The 18,734-nt window shown below is 43.5% G+C and overlaps 1 protein-coding gene across 1 annotated transcript in view; it reads right to left on the reverse strand.

Annotated features, from left to right (window-relative positions):
* Window positions 1-12,598, reverse strand: part of ARV1 (ARV1 homolog, fatty acid homeostasis modulator) — a 106,978-nt gene extending 94,380 nt beyond the window's left edge. Inside the window, exon 1 of the mRNA XM_069235029.1 lies at window positions 12,357-12,598. Within this exon, the coding sequence (XP_069091130.1) occupies window positions 12,357-12,455 (99 nt within the window). The 5' untranslated portion in view covers window positions 12,456-12,598. The remainder of the gene's footprint in view (window positions 1-12,356) is intronic.
* Between the last annotated feature and the right edge of the window lie 6,136 nt (window positions 12,599-18,734).

Below are 18,734 nucleotides of genomic sequence, written 5' to 3' on the forward strand. Positions count from 1 at the left end.
ATCGGCACTTCTTTCGCTGGGATAATTACTAGTACTCAGTACCTGGGTAGACAGGAGTACTTGGATGCCGATATAATTCAGTTGTGCACTGCTGAAATATTCTGGTGCAGGAAAGACGGCAATACCAATTGTGTACATGATCCAGTGGTCGATATCTCAAACCTCCAGTGCTGGAGTACTTATCAATACTGCCCAGAAACATAATTCTGCTTAGTAATGTATACAGGTCCAATGCTGGACTAACAAGCACTGCCATCCTGTGCATGACCCAGCTCTGCAGGTAATCGGATAGGGAACAGTGATATGTCTTGTGCTGCATACAGCTGGGCACTGCTTAAGACGCAAATGCTTGGATGGACGGCAGAGCTGGGCCTTGTTCGCAGTCCAGTTTGACGCATTTCCCTACTGTTCACATAGCTTAATGCGGCGGAAGCAAAAGTCATTTGAAGATTTAGGAAGTCCCTGTTGGACTTACATTGGAATGTGAAAGTAAAATGCTTATTAGCAAAAGTAATGATCGTACCTGCTACTGCAGGTACTTGGAATGAGCACTATTAAAATATTATACATGTCCGTTTTTCACTGAAAATTTTAAAGAGAGTTCCCCCAGGGGCTGCTGTTAATGGTAAATCACTTTTTATTATGTTATTTTTAGAGCAGGAACATGATTAGACATAGAAGGCACTGCTTTCCTATCATTATCTTTCCATTTTTAAGTCCAGCCAGCGCTGTCTCTCGACATGCTGTAATCTACTTCTGTGGGCTTTCACCACGCCGGTCACTTTAATTCGTTCTCACTTTAATTCGTTCCTTGGCCTGCCTTTTCAAAATTCCTTTGGTTTGTTAGATAAATGCTTTAGGTTTGTCCCACTTTCAGCCTGTTTTGTTACCGCCTTGGAGAGTGACCCTGTTACATGGAGTATTACACAATCAGCCATATAACTTAGTGTCAGTGCACTACTTTTTTCTTTTGCCTCTCTGATTTGTGCTTGTGGCGGAATGTTGTTTCTTCGTCTGCCATCTCATTGTTTCTTTGTGGTGTTTGCACTCGACAGAGGCTGCAATCTGGAGGGGGATTCTTTTTTATTTATTTATATCGCTCAAACTCAACTGGAAGATTTGAGTGCTTTACATGAGCAATGGTTACATTTGCAGCCCCATTCCTAAATTCTTCCCAGGTTTAGCAGTTGAAAACTATACAAATTGGTGCCTTTTAAATAGAAAAAACACAGGGAAAACACACAATGCAGCTCTCCAGGCACAGCCATGGAGCCAATACTACAATATTCAGTGCACTCGGGAAACTCGACCCATAATGCTTTGCAGGCCATTCCTTTTACAACACATTGTTCCCCTTAACTCAGGACCTAGGACAATGGGACCACCATCAAAACGTTCAGCACAACATGCTCTTTCTGCCCAGCTTCTTCCGGATCCATACACTAGTTTGCGGGCCCAAAATCATAACCTCTCTGACCAGTCAATGACTTTTTAGGCTCTCTCATAGCTGGAGCTTTTGCTTTACAGCTGGGAGTAGTTTGTGTTCTAAGGGCCTTGTTTGTAATAATATTCTAGTAGGTTTGCTAAGCCTGAAAATGCATAACCCATTATGCCCTCTAGGGGCTGAATATGCGGTTACTCTGCAGTGCTCTTTGCCCTTATCTCTTCATGTGGCTATGCTCTTCAGGGACTGACAATATAGTTACATGACCATGTTTCTTCCAAATGCCTTTTTTATTGTGGTGCCCTTTAGGGGATGTTCTGACCATTACAGTCTAATGCCAATTGTATGAAGGAATGCACAAACACAGTTTATTTCTTATAAAAGTTTAATGTGTTGCATGGCTAAATACTTATAAGGTCCCAAAGGCAAGACCTATTGGCTATGCCAATGCTGGTTCTAAATAAGTCATAATCTGTAGGTGCAGGAGTGTCCTATTGGATCACTTTCCTTTGAATAGAATCAGTACCATGCGAAAGTGGTACAGGTGTATTAGTAAGTACAAGCGGCAGAAACAGAAAAATTGTGACAGAATTTTACCGGGAAATGGATTGCTATGCTTAGTGCATTATCTTTGATAAGCACCATAAATCGAGAATGAAGGTACAGTACAGGCAAAAATCAACAACTATGGCAAAAGGTCTACATTGGCAGCGAAAAGGCGAGACCTATTGGCTCTGCCACTACTTGTTTTTGTATGTAGTTACTATTACCAATTCAAACATAATATTCATTTAACTCACGTAACTGGACTGTAAATAAGGACAGGCAGAGTAGACCATGCCAAGATGCCATGAGTGATTGAGTAAAACATAAATTCATCATCGGTTCAATGATAAACTCCAACAAAGAAAGGCCATAATGAAAAAGAATATATGCGATCAATAAACATATTTCTACATAGGACTATACAGAATGCTCACTTGAGGTATTAAAAAAAGTAGACCATTGTATACCAAAGTTAAAGCAATGAAAGTATGCCACTTCATAAAAAGTAATTTCCTGTGACAACACTGCATATGTTAATCTCTACATTCGCATATATTTTGCTTGAACCTTTGCTTAAATTACATCCATAACAGTTGCCATTTGGTCGACCCACATCTTTGACATCGAAGACATTGACACATATTCCATTTGCCTACAGTCAGTAAAGGTGGTATAATGTTTCTGCAAGTTAAACAATCAATGTTTTTGCGAGTTAAACAATCGCTACTAACGTGTACCAGGTAAGTAAAATGTTTGAATCCCAGCTAGTCTAACTCACTTTTTCATCATCCAAATATAGCAAATTTGGTTCTTACAGCACCTGCGATTTACAGTTTTGGCTTAGACACAGCAAAACTGTAGGATAACTGTACCCTCAAGTTAGTGGGGATCTTTGAGATGGAAGGACAACTGATTTACTATTGCCATTCAAGTTCTAGATTATATGGGTAAAGTATAACTTGGCTAAAAATAATACTCAAGGAGGCATATGTACAATTCTAACTTCTGTACTAGAAGATGTTGGGGACAGCTATATGAAATGATGCTACTTGAGCTGGTAGTATTGAGTCCAACTTGTTTTATTTAGGTTACAGTGAAACACCTCGGCCACCCCGCTTGCTTCTGCTCCAACCAGATCCTCTCATTTGAACCTGCATTCCCTTCATTCTAAAGCTGACCTAAAGCTCCATGGATACCAGTTTCCACATAGGTTCCATGGAGCATAACAATAACTACATGCCATTGTCAGCAAGCAGATGTGTTAAGCAATTCAAGCCGGCAAGGTAGATACCACACTATATATCACTCTTCTCCAAATATTTGGACAGTGTTGTTATGGGAAGAAGTAACAGTGGTGGACAGGGGTGATTTATTCAACCACCCCCAGATTTTGGAGTGGAGGACACATGGGACAATAGCCCCTCCCAGATTTTGAAGTGAAAACTGAAAAGTAAACAGTGGCAGACAGAACATGTATCAATGAAGCCATGCTGTACATGATCACATGAGTCTTCGTAAGTGCTGTTACTTGAGGAGCCAGCTCTGTGAGGGTTCTATGGCCTCTTTGCTTTGCTAATTGTGGACACTGAAGTATTGAGCATCTCCTAAAATTGTTTTTGCCAAGCCGGGCAAGCCAGCACAGCAAAAGATAGAAGGTGCTATTTTCTGCAAATGTTACTGCTGGCTTGCTGACTTGTGGAAATTAATAAGTTTAGGGGGCACTGAACACCTCGATGAGCACAGCTAAATAATTAGCACACAAAATAAGAGGTCACAGTGACCCCAGAGTTTGCTACTGGGGTTACAGCTCTTGAGACGCTTGCAAAGTGCAGCATGGCTTCAGACAGACATGTTCTGTCACTGTGTTTGATTTTCACACTCTGTGGGAACGTTCCAAAAAGAAAAAGCACACCTTTAAATCTTATGACTTGCACATGTATATAAACACATTTAGTGTCATTATGATTTAAGGTGTAATAAGTGTATTTATTGAACTCCATATATTAACACATATTGAAAAACAAATAATTGAATAACTTATGACAAAACACTGATCTTTGGTGTAAAACAGAAGAGAGAAGGATAGAACCATACAGTTTCTGAATTGCATAATATACAAACCTGGACTCAAATAGCTGCTTCCCTACTTGTCCAAATTCTGTGATCCGCAGCCCATCGCAGCCCTGCCAAGTACCACGCATCACAGGTTAGATTAATGCATTTTAGTGCTGGTGATCGCATCACTGTACTAAAATGCATGAAGTGCCCCCCCCCCCACCTCCCTCCCACCCCAGAGGTGTGCTCCATGAGAACTGCATTGGACTGACTGACTAATGATAATTACGTACTGCCGGACTGCCCTCTATGGATCGAGGGGTTTGTTGTTTTCCAGCAGGCACCTGCCCCACTGTGACTATGCAGAGTTTGATTGGACAGCAGAAGTGACACTTTTTCCATTAGGAACTGGCTCCTTTACAAAGCATGGCATACGCTATCGCATCATCCAGGAGGTGACACAGTTGCTGCCAGCCTTGCTTACAGAATGACACAGGTCTGCAGGAAGGATGTTTTCGAAGCCTGCAGCCCCACATGCCACAGCAGCTCCTAGCACTGGCAGTTAACTGCCACCCATGTCAGATTGAAAACATCCCCTGCGCAGTTCCACATGTGGCACTGCAGGATGTTTTTAAAGTCCTGTGGCCCCCACTGTCAGCCAGCTGAAACTTAGGGTGATAAACCATGACCCAGTGTGACCTGTACTCACGTTTTTGGGGCACATTGTCTGACTGTAGAGTCTAGGCAGCAGGTTCTCAAACTCTCCCTGAGGAAGTCACTGTACCTCAGAGTACTTGCCCTCACTGTAACCCCACATCAAAAACACCAGGACTTTGTATTCTATGTCAGGACCAGAGGCTAAGATTATGCTTCTCTTTCCATGCTTTATTTTTACTCAGCAGCTAATCAAAAATCAAAAGATTTAAACACTACACTTCCCATAACATCAAACAGTCACATAACCAACCATAGAGTGACCTCTATATAAACGTGCTGACATCATAAAACGTCCTATTTCTTTGCTGCTCCACAGACAGTTAAGTGCACGTCTTTCTCTACTGTTGTACATGATTATTTCTGTATTCACTCCGATCGGCACGGCGCTCTGCACATGCAAAGACTGATTTACTGCACTGTTATTCTTCGGCCTCCAGGGAAGCGATCACTCGCAATCCCTTTCTTTTGTGGTGCGGAAGAGGGAGCAGAGACATGACAGCAATCATGGATCGGTCGCATCTAGCCTCTGCTAGACGTGTGGCACACACGTGCATGCGGGAATTCAGTGCGGAAGTTTTTCCTCCTGCATTTGGAGGCTTGGGGCAGCATTGGCGGTGCGCTCCACTGTTTTGGTCCTCTTTTACCCCCAAAGTTGATTCAGTTTTTCAGTTTACCTCCTTGTGCCTTCATATTGTTCCCCAAGCCCTGAGGCATCGGAGAGTGCCCAGGGTTGTAGAAATTTGTGCATAGGCTCTGCTTAGAGTGCTCCAGGCGCCTCCCTCCACTCTTTAACTTGAATCCTGCGCCTAGTGGGGTTGCACTCCCCCTTATTATAGCTACACAGTTATACTTATATTTATATCTGATCTGGGGTTCTTTTTTTGAGAATGGCCCAGTTATTGTCTGTTAACAGGGCTTTGGCCAGAGCGCTAGGCCCCCTGACCTCCCATCTTAAGGGCTTTGCACGCCAACAAGGGTGGTTACCATCTCGTCCGGCCTCTGGTGATCCGGTTCCCACTCCGGCTTCATAGCCAGAGGGAAAAGCCAAAGGCAAAGCAAAAGTATGGCATTCTGAGGCTTTTGAAAAATTGTCTACAACAATTCTGAATGAACATGGGTATAGTCATTCTCAACCACAGGCATCCTCTTCTGATGATCCTTCTAAGGTATTTGACCTGTCAGGTTCAGACTCATCCAAAGCCTACTGCGATAGTGACCAGTAGGACGTTTCTGGTCCCAGTAAAAAGAGACAACAAGATCAGAGATCCGACCCAGGTCCCAGCCCCCTAAAGGTGCCTACCTTTGATCCGTCTGAAATTATTCATCCCTGCTCCTCCAATCGGTCTCCTCTTCCAGAGGTAGCGTATTATGTGCAGGCGCAACTCAGACAAAGTTTTGATAAGGAGGTCAGGGCGAGGCTTAAATCTGAATGTCCCAGACCAGACCTGGAAGGCAAAGTGGCGGACACACCCGAAGTAGACCCTACGATGGTCAATTTTATGAAGAAATAGTCCAGAGATCCCCAAAAAAAGGGCTGGACAGAGCCTGGCAGTCCTGCCAGGATAAACTACTTGATCTTTCAGGACCCTTAATGAAGATACTGGAAATGGGGTTCCTTGCAAAGGCGTCTGGGAGTCAGGTTGATCCGAACATTTTGATCGGCGGGCATAACGTGCAGTATGGCAACTGGGCAATGCCAAAGTGGCCATGTCCACCGAAAGGAGAAGATCGATCCTCATGCGGATTGATCCAAAGTTGAATGACCTGGCTTCTTCTGAATCAGGTCCCATGCCACAAGGTCTATTGTTTGGGAGTACTTTCGTCAAGGATTAAGCAAAGTTCGCGACCACATACAATACATTAGACAAGGCACCTTTGTATTTAAAGAAAGTCTACCGCAATACCCTTTTTGGAAGGGCCGGACGATTCAGAGCCTGTTCATCAGGGCTCCCAGCATGAAGCCTTGAACAGGTCTAGAGGCTCCTGGCAGGAACAAGATCAGACCTTCTACCCCACCAGACCCAGAGAATGTCGTCAGCGCTTCCTTAGAGGAAGAGATTACCAGAAAGGTGCCCAAGACACAGGATATTCAGATGAGGATTATACCTTATTCAGAGGTGGTGTTGGGGGGGGGGGGGGGGAGGATTCAATTCTTCAGACACAACTGGGCGATCATTACACAAGACACATGGGTCCTAGAGTCAGTACAGGGATACAAACTAGAGTTTTAAAACTCTCCAATTCAGGACTCCGACCCCCCCCCCCCCCCTCGGGAGATATTTTTTTGTCTACCAGATCAAGAGCTCATTGCAGAGGAAATTCTTTCCCTGCTTCGCAAAGACACCATTTGTCTCTCCTCTCCTCATCCCGGGGGATTTATCAGCAATGGTTTCCTAGTCAGCAAAAGAGGCGGAGGATGCCGTTTAGTTCTCAACTTAAAAAAACTTAAACTCGTGGATAGTTTGCAGACATTTCAAGATGGAGGGTATCCACCTCCTGCAGGACTGATTACAAGAAGGAGACTGGATGGTGAGACTGGATTTCAAAGATGTGTATCTCTCGGTCCCCATCTTCGCTCCTTACAGGCGCTTCCTTCAATTCTTTTGGCAGGGGCAATGCTACGAGAACAAAGTCCTGCCGTTCGGTCTCTCTTCGGACCCCTGGTGCTTCACCAAGCTGATGAGACCAGTGGTAGAAGCTCTTCGCTCCAGGAGCGTCAGGTTAATCGTATATCTCGACAACTTAATCCTGATGGCCCAGGATCCACAGAGTCTGGTTATCCATTTGTCTTGGACAATCCAGCTATTACAGGAACTGGGATTTCTCATGAACCAACCAAAATCGTCTCCGATTCCCTCACAACGGATAGAATTTTGGGGATTTCAGATCAATTCCGTGTTGTCCCAGTTAGTCCTTCTCTCACAGAAGATTCAGAATATCAAGAGGGAATGGAAATCTGCCTTGTGAGACCAGATAATATAGTTGAGATCCATATCTCGGATTGTGGGTCTCCTGGCCTTGTCTATTCAGGCGATTTTCTCAGGTCCCCTGCATTACGGGGCCCTTCAATGCCTCAAAATTCAACACCTACGAAAGGGATTGTCGTACTCCAACCAGGTGCAGGTATGGGCAGACGCCAGGCTGAAAATTAACTGGTGGTTGAACCACATGGAGGCCTGGAATGGTAGGGTGATTTTTGGCAATGTTCTGGATGTTGTTCTTGAATCGGATGCCAGCAGGTGGGGTTGGGGCACCAGGTGTGGGACTATCTCCATGGGGGATTGTTGGACGGAGGGCGAACTCCAACTTCACCTCAATTGTCTGAGCTGTCGGCGAGCTCCTTTGCCATGAAGAGCATCTCACCAGCATTCTGCTGAGGATGGACAACGTCTCGGCGGTACGCTATGTCAACAGACAGGGGGGCACGAAGTCTTGCATGCTAGCACAGATTGCCAAGGATTTGTGGCATTATTGTCTGCAGTGTTGGATTTTGTTCATTGCGGAGTACCTTCCGGGCATGAGGAACTCGGCGGCGGATTGGTATTCCCGGCACCTCCTAGACTTCAGTGATTGGAGGTTACACCCAAAGGTTTTTGGGCAACTCAATCGCATTTGGGGTACTTGTTCAGCGGACCTGTTTGCCTCCCGAACCAGTCGTCAGATTTCAGCCTTCTTCAGTTGGCATCCGGATCCGAAAGCTTTGGCGACAGATGCGTTTTTGCGGGATTGGTCCCACCACAGGGGTTACGCATTCCCGCCATTCAGCATGATCTCCAGAGTTCTCTCTATGGTGAATCGGCAGAAAACCGAGGTAGTGTTATTAACACCATTATGGAGGGCTCAACCATGGTTCCCTCTGCTTCTGGAAATGCCATGCGACCTCTCTTGACTGATTCCTTATCTTCCAAATCTTTTACAGGATCCAACATGCCTTCCACATCCTCTGATCTCGTCAAACCAGCTTAAACTAGTGGCATGGAAAGTTTCAGGGATAGATGGAAATTGCTCGGCATTTCGGCTCAGGCTTCAGCCTTCATCAACCAGGCCTGGTCCAATAACACCCATAAACGATATCCTTCGGCATAGAGGAGATGGGTTTGCTGGTGTAACAAGAGGAGTTTGGATCCCTCTCAAGCGAATGTATGTTCCGTATACATTTTTTTATCATCTTTAGCTGAATCTGGGTTAGCTTATAGATCAGCGAACAATTATAGATCGGCTATTTCTGCGGGCCATGTTCCCGTCAAAGGTAAACCTTTTGGGGAGAATCCATTAGTATGTAAATTATTGAGTTATTCGTTTGGCCAAACCTCCTCAGGCGCAGTATTCCTCTTTATGGGACGTGAACATAGTTCTACAGTTTTTACAATGTTGGCCAGATAACAAATTCCTTTTTGCGCAAGCAATTGTCGGCTAAATTGACTATGTTACTATGTTTGATTTCTTGCAAAAGAGTTTCAGACGTTCGTGCCTTGGACCTCAAAGGTTGTCAATTTTCTCCAGAGGTGGTCAGCTTTACAGTTTCCAGGAGGAACAATACTAACATTAGATCGGTCTCCTACCCATCTTTTCCTCAAGATTACAAATTATGTGTGCTTCAATGCCTCAGAGCTTATGAGGCCACCACTAGTGAATTCCGTGCAGACTTGGAAGGGCAATTGCTGATTTATCTGCAAAAACCTTTTAAACCAGTTTCTTCTGCCACTTTGGCTAGATGGCTATGCTGACTTCTTTCGGAAGCGGGAATTGATACTTCCGTCTTCGGAGCACATTCTGTTAGGGGTGCTATGGCATCCAGGTCATTTAGTTTAGGGTTCCATCTAGAAGACATTATGAAGGCGGCTGATTGGTCGTCTGAATCTACCTTTAAGTCATTTTATTACAAACCTGTTGTGGATGTGGCATCAATAGTGGTGGCTCAGCTTTGAACAAGCATATTCGGATCCTCGAGTCCTGACATAGAATTAAAAAAAATTCTAGCTTTCGGGTCAAGAATTTTCAATTCTATTTAGGACACGGAGGTGAGGATTATCCCACCCATCAAATAGATGAAGACGTATGTAAGGTATAAGTATGATATCTATATGATTATTTAAAGTACTAAGATATTGTTATGCCTGACCCTTTTGTTTTGTTTGGGAGTTTAGGGAATAGCTGTTATGGCTTTTTTCTTTGTATTCCCAGGTAACAAGCAGAAACAGGTTACTTGAAGTTGCCTTTTGTTGGTGTCTGTTCATGGGCTGTTGTTCCTTTCAACGTCTAAAGGAGTTGGACCACATCATCTGGGATCCTGAGGTTCCGTCCTGGTTTGGACAGTTATTGGTCATATTGCAATGACATTTTCTTGCCTTTGGTTCCAATTGCGACTTTAGGATTTCTGAAGATTTGTTCAGAAATACTTTTTCATTAGATTGACAATCTCAGTTTTGTCTGCATTTGTTTTTTGATGTATTTCCGCAAAGAAAGAGGAAGTTTTATGATGTCAGTACGTTTATATAGAGGTCACTCTATGGTTGGGCACGTGACTGTTTGATGTTATGGGAAATATAGTATTTAAACCTTTTGTTTTTTGATTGGCTGCTGAGTAAAAATAAAGCATGAAAAGAGAAGCATAATCCTTGCCTCTCTATCCTTAATAGAATTGAAAATTCTTAACGTAAAAGCTAGAAACTTTTTTATACCCTTCTACCGCAGCGTGTGGAAGGTGTGCTTTATAATTTCTGCCTGCGGGGGCAACCACCATCTGATCTCAGGACTGTGACAGGTAACTTTTCAGGATTGTGTTACAACCTGGTTTAGGAAACCTAATGAATGCAACCGAGTTCCTTTTGGTAGCCTTGGCCTCACCGCTGATTTAAACGAGGTGAGTCCCAAAAGGCCATGTTTTCAGTCATGACATTCTGTTTAATTCCGTAGCGGAAAATACTTAATTAAAAAATGCGTTTCCTCAAGAAGAAAAGATGAGAGAAGACTTTATTAAAGTCTTAAAAGTACTTGTGTTACAACCGGTGCAGGAAGCGGGGCAGAGGTGGAACAGCCTGCAGCTAACTGACAGAGAGAGAAAGCACTATAGACCCACTCACCAAGAAGGATCGGGGCAAACCGAACAGTATTTAAAGGAGGCAATTATTGCATGTAAGTAGAGTCCTGATCATCCTTAGTGCTGTGCAAAGCACTCCCACAATGTAATCCAAGACAAACACCTTTGCATACATACATTTTTGATGTCTTCACAGAAAATTACTGTCAAGCTTGAGAGTGGGCGGGCATGGATTTGTTCGTAGGCAATGGGAGGGGCAAAAATAGCAATGTTTGTCAGAGTGTGAGGGCCAGGTCAAACACATGGCCCCCACTTAAAGCACAAAATCTTCTATAACTGAATTGTTGGCATTTCATCTTAAAGTAACTAGGCATAATATAACCTGACAGATACATCATGTAAGTTAAAATGATAGAAAAATGCACTTTTCTTTTTACTTTATGAAAACTCCATTGGTTAATGTAGTCACTGCTGATATTTATTGAGTGTGCAACTTTAGGGAATCCTAATTGAACCCTGGTTCGCATAGAGGAGAATACTGATTTCTGTTTTCAGTCCTACAAGGTCCTAAATTGCGAATGAAAGTAATAAGAATATGCAACACTCTTCTCAGAAAGAGCCTGTATGGTAGTGACCTTCCAATTTAGAGGCTTTGCAACAGTATCAAGAGCTTTTTACAGCTTCTAATTGCTCAAAATGGTGTGATTTTGAATATGTATGTCTTTTTGTGCACTACTGTACTTGGTTTTACTCGCGAAAAAGTGCCACTTGAAGTATCACACATTTAGCAGTTGAATGTCCCTCATATGTACACTAAAACCATGAAAAAGGCACACATAAGCAATCTGAAAACTTGGCAGCTATGCTATCGCTTTACTTTACTATGTATTATATTCCTTAACCATCACGTTTATGAGCACAATTCAGTAGATCTGCGCTCTACAAAAAGCTCACATATATATATATATATATATATATATATATATATATATATATATATATACAGATAATATAATAGTTTCACCTTTTTAATAAAAATAATGCTATGCGAGCATTGAACATGACAAAATGGCACATTTTCAGTAACTTGTGGAAATGACGTCAGGGCATGGGACACTCTTGAATGTTTCCATGTTTAAAAAAAACACTTTGAATACATGTCAATCAATTCAGTAATGCAATCGTGTGTTTAACTTAAACGTTAAGGACTGTTGAAAATATACTTTTCCACTTTCTTTATATTTTCCATGAACTTTGTTGCCTGATTTACATATTTTGATGGCTTGACTCGTGTTTTGGCTTACAGTGCCAGGCCTCAGGCTCTGCTCTCCCCAAGGCCATTCAAGTTCCCCCCCACTCAAAAATGTACGCCCTTTAGTGTTGTAATTTCGTAACTTAATAATGCACTCGGCTGTCTCCTAAAGGTGTCTAGAAAGCAGAACACTAGAGATGCTGTTTAAATAGAGCGCTCAGTGTTAAAACGTTCCGGAAGCAGCATCCCGCTGTAGCATCAGAACACACACACAATCAAGACAGACCCGGAAGTGAACTCACGCATATGGTGAGCTTGAGTACTCCGCGGTTGTAGTCTCTGTACAGTTCCCCGGCTAGCTGGCTGCATTCGATGCACCGATATACACAATTTGCCTCCATTGTACTCCTCGTTTAGGAAGTGGTGCCTCTTCTAGTACCGAGACGGTTCACAGTACTGTGAGAGACAGCGATGAAGGGTAGATGCGGGACAGGATCCGAGCGTTCGCCATCACTCCTGAACTGTCATCGGCTTTCTCATTCGTGCTTGTTAATCTTAGAAACAGAAACAGGACAACAGAAGACATTGTGTACTACCTTCGACCTCCGAAATGATACCTGGTTTTATTATATGCATATATCTTAATATGTTTTATTTTTCAAAAATTATCCACGCTTGATGATAATTATAAATAAATATAACGTTAGTCGTTTCACGTTTTAGACGGGTGGCTACAAAAACATCATTCTTCACTAAATGTCCGCAGATGTCCTTTCTGTGATTTTTTTTTTTTTGCTGTCTAATTTAGTAGTTAGTGAAACGTTTGCCATTCTAAAATATTCGATGTTTTCAGTGAGACGACTTCTTGATTCAAGGCAATCTATCTACAGCTTGCACTTATTAAAACTACATAATACGTTTTTGCCACCTAGTGACAGTAATCAGAAATGCAAGCAGTAGTTTTCATCGTTGATCCACTTAAATGCCTCTATTACGTGCTCATTTTCTGCTCTACATCAGCCTCAATAAATCATCAATAAATCATCAGGAAATCATCTATTTTAAAAGCATTTATTGTATTTTGATACACCTTTTCTTCCAATTGTATTATTTGACATTGGGATTTACGCTAAATTCATCCAGTTGCTGAAATTAATACTGGACAGAAGTTCTGAGCGATTTTACATTACTTTTTTCCTTTTCAGAAGCTGCATTTGTACAGTTTGATAATAAAATGGGTGCTGCCCAGACATTTTCCTTGACACCTCAGGAATGGAGGGAATACTTTTCTAATTATATTCATACATTGGAGGATGAACAATCATAAGAATTCACTTTTATAAGGAAAAATAAAATACTCCTCCGTACATTAGCACAGAAGTGTTTGCACATGTATAACCAGATGGAAGAAAGTTACTTCCAGTGGATAAATCAGATATTTATAAAATGCAATAGATGATCTAGATACAATCTTTACACCAACTGTTTGAGTGACAATAGTTAGACACATATTCTTTCAGCATAAACAGAATAAGAATCAACCTGTTGAAGACTATATAGACTCTCACAGAAAACTTGCCTTTTCATGTAAATTCAGATGTCTCCATGATGAGCTCATTGGAGATCACATTATTATGCACACAAATATCTGCATTCAGACGAGCTTAAGGTTGTATGGTGATTCTCCACTTAAAGATGTTGTAGCCTGTGCCTATTATTAACTTGATATGTACCCAAGCAACAACTTTAAACAACAAATTAAGGATGTTACCTACAAAAAGACTAAGATAAAAATAAATTTCTAAAGACAAAAATCTAAATTAAAATCCTTTGTTAGGAAATGTAATAGGTACTGGTAAAGCAGGGACATTATATAAATATTTGGTTTACGGTATAAATCTTGCCAACTCATCTGAGCATAAAGTCCCCACTTTTTCATCTGGACCCAGATGACAAACCTTGTTTGTAGATGAGAGTAACCAGAAGCCGCAAATCAAAACATCTAGTCATCACAATTTCAATTTAAATCCTTTGTGAGTCAATGATGAGAGTTGGTGTGCGTTTTAAGGCTTTATTTAAAATCTTTTAGTAATGAAGGAACGCGTTGTGACTTTGGTGGTCCTAAAAGCGGTCCGCCAAAGCAATGGGGAGGACGCCACTATCATACTGGTAAAGAAAAAAGAGCCACGGCACATCCAAATGTTCATTGAAATGTTCCTTTATTCTTCCAAGTCCAATCGTAGAATAATTCACAGCAAATGTTGCGCCATCATGATCATGAGTCAAGTCAATATATTAATATATTAATATAATATCCATTGCGAAGACAGCCGACACGTGTTTCGTCATTGGCGACTTTTTCAAGGCTGTGAAACAATGTTACAGATAGAAAAATGTATGTATAAGTCAACTGTTGGTTCCAACAGTCCAAAAAAATAGTATCTAGTGCGCCCAGTGAGTGGCAGATCAAGAATTGCTGGTAAGTAATATACCTATGTATGTGTGATAAAGAAATTCATAATACAATGTATATATTGTAGCCGTATTGTATTTTGTTCCAAAATCCAAAACCTCCTAAGTACAAGAGTGTTTCTTGTAAGTATATTCGTCGGTGCGTTCTGGTAATACCTCCAAAACTACACCAAGACCATGATACATCTAATTAAGAGAAAAGAGGGGAGGTCACGATTAGTAAGTGATGGCATGATTCGAGCAAGAATTAAATAATGTACAATAGTGAGTATATAGTAATGCCAGAACAAAGTTTTGTACAAGAGTTATAACATATTTTAAATATGCTGCATGTTTATGATCTCATAGGGGAAGTAGTTCATTGGAACACCGTTAAAAGTTCGGCGTCCGTGAGATCACGGCCTGTTAAATTTAAATGGTATATACGTGGCATTGTAGAGATTTGAAGGAAAAAGAAAATGAGAAGCCGCTTCTAAGTTATGCATATAAGTGGTATATACGTGGCATAGCATGTAAATTGGACTGACTACTACTCTTACTTGCTTTTAAAATATAGATTTTCATCTGCTGCCTACATGATTATATCTACATGGTAATAGCTTTAATTTTTATAATTTAAAAACACCTTTGGAATAAGGAAGCAAGAATCACTTAGCACATGAAAAACATTTTCCTGAATTAAAACAGAAGTGTTAACATTTTGGTATAGTTGGCCATTTTGCCAAAGTGTGCAGGAACAACAGGTCACAATCTAGAATTGATTATATGTTGAATGATGTGGAGTCTGGTGCATCTGACAATTAGAGCACTTGTAGCAATAAGTGTGTTTTAGGTACAGAATACAATGTTCTCAAGCTAAATTCCCAATGCAGTAGTGCACTACTTTGTTAGATTAACATGGGGGGTATTCTTATGAAGATAGTAGCTGACTCTAAATCTCCTCTTATGATTCTAAACAGACAAATGTGGCAGAAAACATTTCAAGGAACCTTTGGTGCTGATTTACTTCCTACTGATATCCCTCCTAAGAGTTTTACCAGAAATTCCCATGGCTGGGTTTAAGCCATTATTCTTTAAGGTTAACAGCAGGACAACGTGTGGAAACTGTTTGTATGTGAGAAGTTACCATCTGTTCTAGGCTGGTTAGCCCAAAGAGCTTTAGGAATAATATTGGGCTCCAATAGCCTTAAAGCAGGTCTTGTGAACTGGCCAGGATAATGAGTTTATTGATAGGGTAAGGATGGAATTTCCCAAGGTTTTCTCTGGTAAGGTGGGTAAACCGATGGGTTTTTCATCCACAATTATCCTAAAGAAAAATGCTGTGCCTATTTCCCAAAAGGTATGCCACATTCCTTTGACCATCAGAGGGAAGTTTGATGCTGAATTGAAGAAGTTGGAGCAAACTGTTTTCATAGAGCAATAGGATCAGCTAACTGGCTGATGGTGCCTATACTGGTGGCATGACGGCAAATTAGAAAGATATAGTTAATCATTGACCTAAGAAATCTAAGGCCCTCATTACGACCCTGGTGGTCAGTGATAAGGTGGCAGTAATACCGCCAACGTGCTGGCTGTAAGTACAGCCAAATTGTGAACATGGCGGATAGATCTCCGTAAGACAACCAATGTACCACACCGACTGCCAGGGCGGAAACAACAATCACCATGGCGGTAGCCGCCTACAGCCAGGCGGAAGACAAAGTTCTGCCCACCATATCACGACATGCCAAACCGCCACCTTTTCTGGGGCGGTACCAACGCCATCAAAAGCCTAGCGGAAATACTGCACAGAAGTCAAAAGACTCACCATTGGAGACACAGGGAAGAACCATGCAGCCATGGAACCCGAACTGCAGGTATTTCTGATGATCTTCTACGTTATGCTCCACCACGAACACCAACGCCGGCAAAGACGACGACAGTGAGTACAGGTGCCTAGCACACAAGGGAGGGGGGGGAAAAACAAGAGTGACACACACAGAGACAACACACATCCCACCCACACATGCCATACACACAACCAGCTGCACAAGAAAACAATGAATCCCCTTAAATCGGCTGAATAATGCAAGGACAACAGGAATTGACTAAAGTACTTGTAATAAGATCAACACAAAATCAATAATACGTTTTGCCAATGCAACAGAGATGTACAAATGTACAAAAAAGGGATACTGCCCAGTCCTCAGTTCACAGGGGCCACATGGCCACAGGGCAAAGTCCAAGGCCCCACTAGTTACCTGCACCAATACAGAGAGAACACTGCAGGGGCATCAGTTGGCAAATAAGCAGGCACCTCAGGGGGAGCAGGGTACCTAAGCCAGATGCAGAAACAAGAGCACTGGTTCTGGAGGGGCCAACAAGCCCTGTGCTTGGTCCTGGGGAGTGCAAGGCCACAGTCTCTCAGGTGGGTGTCTCCCACACTTGTTCTGGAAGGGGAAACAAGCCCTGTGCTTGGTCCTGGGGGGTGCAAGTCCACAGTGTCTCAGGTGGGTGTCTCCCACACTGGTTCTGGAGGGGGCAACAAGCCCTGTGCTTGGTCCTGGGGAGTGCAAAGCCACAGTCTCTTGCGTGGGTGTCTCCCACACTGGTTCTGGAGGGGGCAACAAGCCCTGCACTTGGTCCTGGGGAGTGCAAGGCCACAGTCCCTCGAGTGGGTGTCTCCCCACACTGGTTCTGGAGGGGGGCAACTAGCCTTGCTCTTGGTCCTGGGGAGTGGAAGGCCACAGTCTGTCAGGTGGGTGACTTGCCCAAGGCTGCACTGTGGTGGTTGTGGTAGTAGTGGGAGGCTCATGCTCAGCCCCTGCACCCTGCGATGGCTGCACTGTGGTGGTGGTGGTAGTAGTGGGAGGCTCCTGCTCAGCCCCTGCACCCCACGATGGCTGCACCTTGGTAGTAGTGGGAGGTTCCTGCTCAGCCCCTGCACCCTGCAATAGCTGCACTGTGGTGGTGGTAGTAGTGGGAGGCTCCTGCTTAGCCTCTGCACTCTGCAATGGCTGCACTGTGATGGTGGTGGTAGTGGTGGGAGGCTCCTGCTCAGCCCCTGCACCCTGCGATGGCTGCACTGTGGTGGTGGTGGTAGTAGCGGGAGGCTCCTGCTCAGTCCCTGCACCCTCCAATGGCTGCACTGTGGTGGTGGTGGTAGTAGTGGAAGGCTCCTGCTCAGCCCCTGCACTCACTGATGGCTGCACAAAAACTGCTGGCGGTGGGGGCTCTGTGACAACTGCTGGTGCAGGCTTCTTCCCCTTCTTGCTTGCTTGTGCAGTCTCCTTCCCCTTCTTGCTGGCTGGTGCTGGCCCCTTCCCCTTCTTGATGGCTGGTGCTGGCTCCTTCCTCTTCAGTATTAGTGACCTGGAATCCTTTCCACCGCGAGTAGGTGCTGATGGAACTGGGCCCGTGGACTGTTTGGCTGGGTTCTTGATACCCTGGCCATACGTGCAGGATGGAGGGGAGGGGTAGGGAAGAGGTCAATGGTGGAAAATAAAAGCTTTTTAGGGAAATTGGGGCGGGAAGAGGGAGAAGTAATGGGAGTGGAGGTTAGGGAGTGGTTGTTGGAGGTGTTTGCTCCCTGGATTTGGGTGCAGGTGCATGGGTTGTATGCTGTTGTGAGGTGGATGGCTGTTGGGTGTCTGAGTGCTTACATTCTTATACTTTAGGAGAGGGGGGACAGACAGGGTGGGAGTGGACACAGGGGACGTGTGCATGGATGTTGTGAAGGTGTCTGCCAGTGAGGTGTGTTTTCTGCTTGGTGTGGTGACGAAGCAGGTAGTGGATGATGATTTAGTGCATGCAGGTGTGAGTGTGGACGTAACTAGGTGGGAGGTGGAGGAGGAGGAGGGGGAGACTGTGGAAATAGTAGATGATGTTGTGTCTGTAAATGAATGGTGTTTGTGTGATTGCCTGTGAGATAAAGTGTGGTGCTTGTGTTTGCCTGTGACACTTGGGTGGTGTTGTCTTGTGTGCATGCTTGTCTGGCTGTGTGCTTGGGATAGGTTGGGGTTGAGGAGAATGGGACTTGGAAGTGGAAGTTGGAGAGTGGATGGTTGAAACAGGGACAATGGCTGCCATCAGAGAGGAGGCCAGAGCCTGGATCGATCTCTGTTGGGCCGCCAATCCACAGTGAATCTCCTCCAGGATTGCATTAGATTGTTGCATCTGGGCTGCCAGCCCCTGGATGGCATTCACAATGGTTGACTGCCCTACAGAGA

This window comes from Pleurodeles waltl, chromosome 5 (assembly GCF_031143425.1).
Source record: "Pleurodeles waltl isolate 20211129_DDA chromosome 5, aPleWal1.hap1.20221129, whole genome shotgun sequence".
Lineage (NCBI taxonomy): Eukaryota > Metazoa > Chordata > Amphibia > Caudata > Salamandridae > Pleurodeles > Pleurodeles waltl.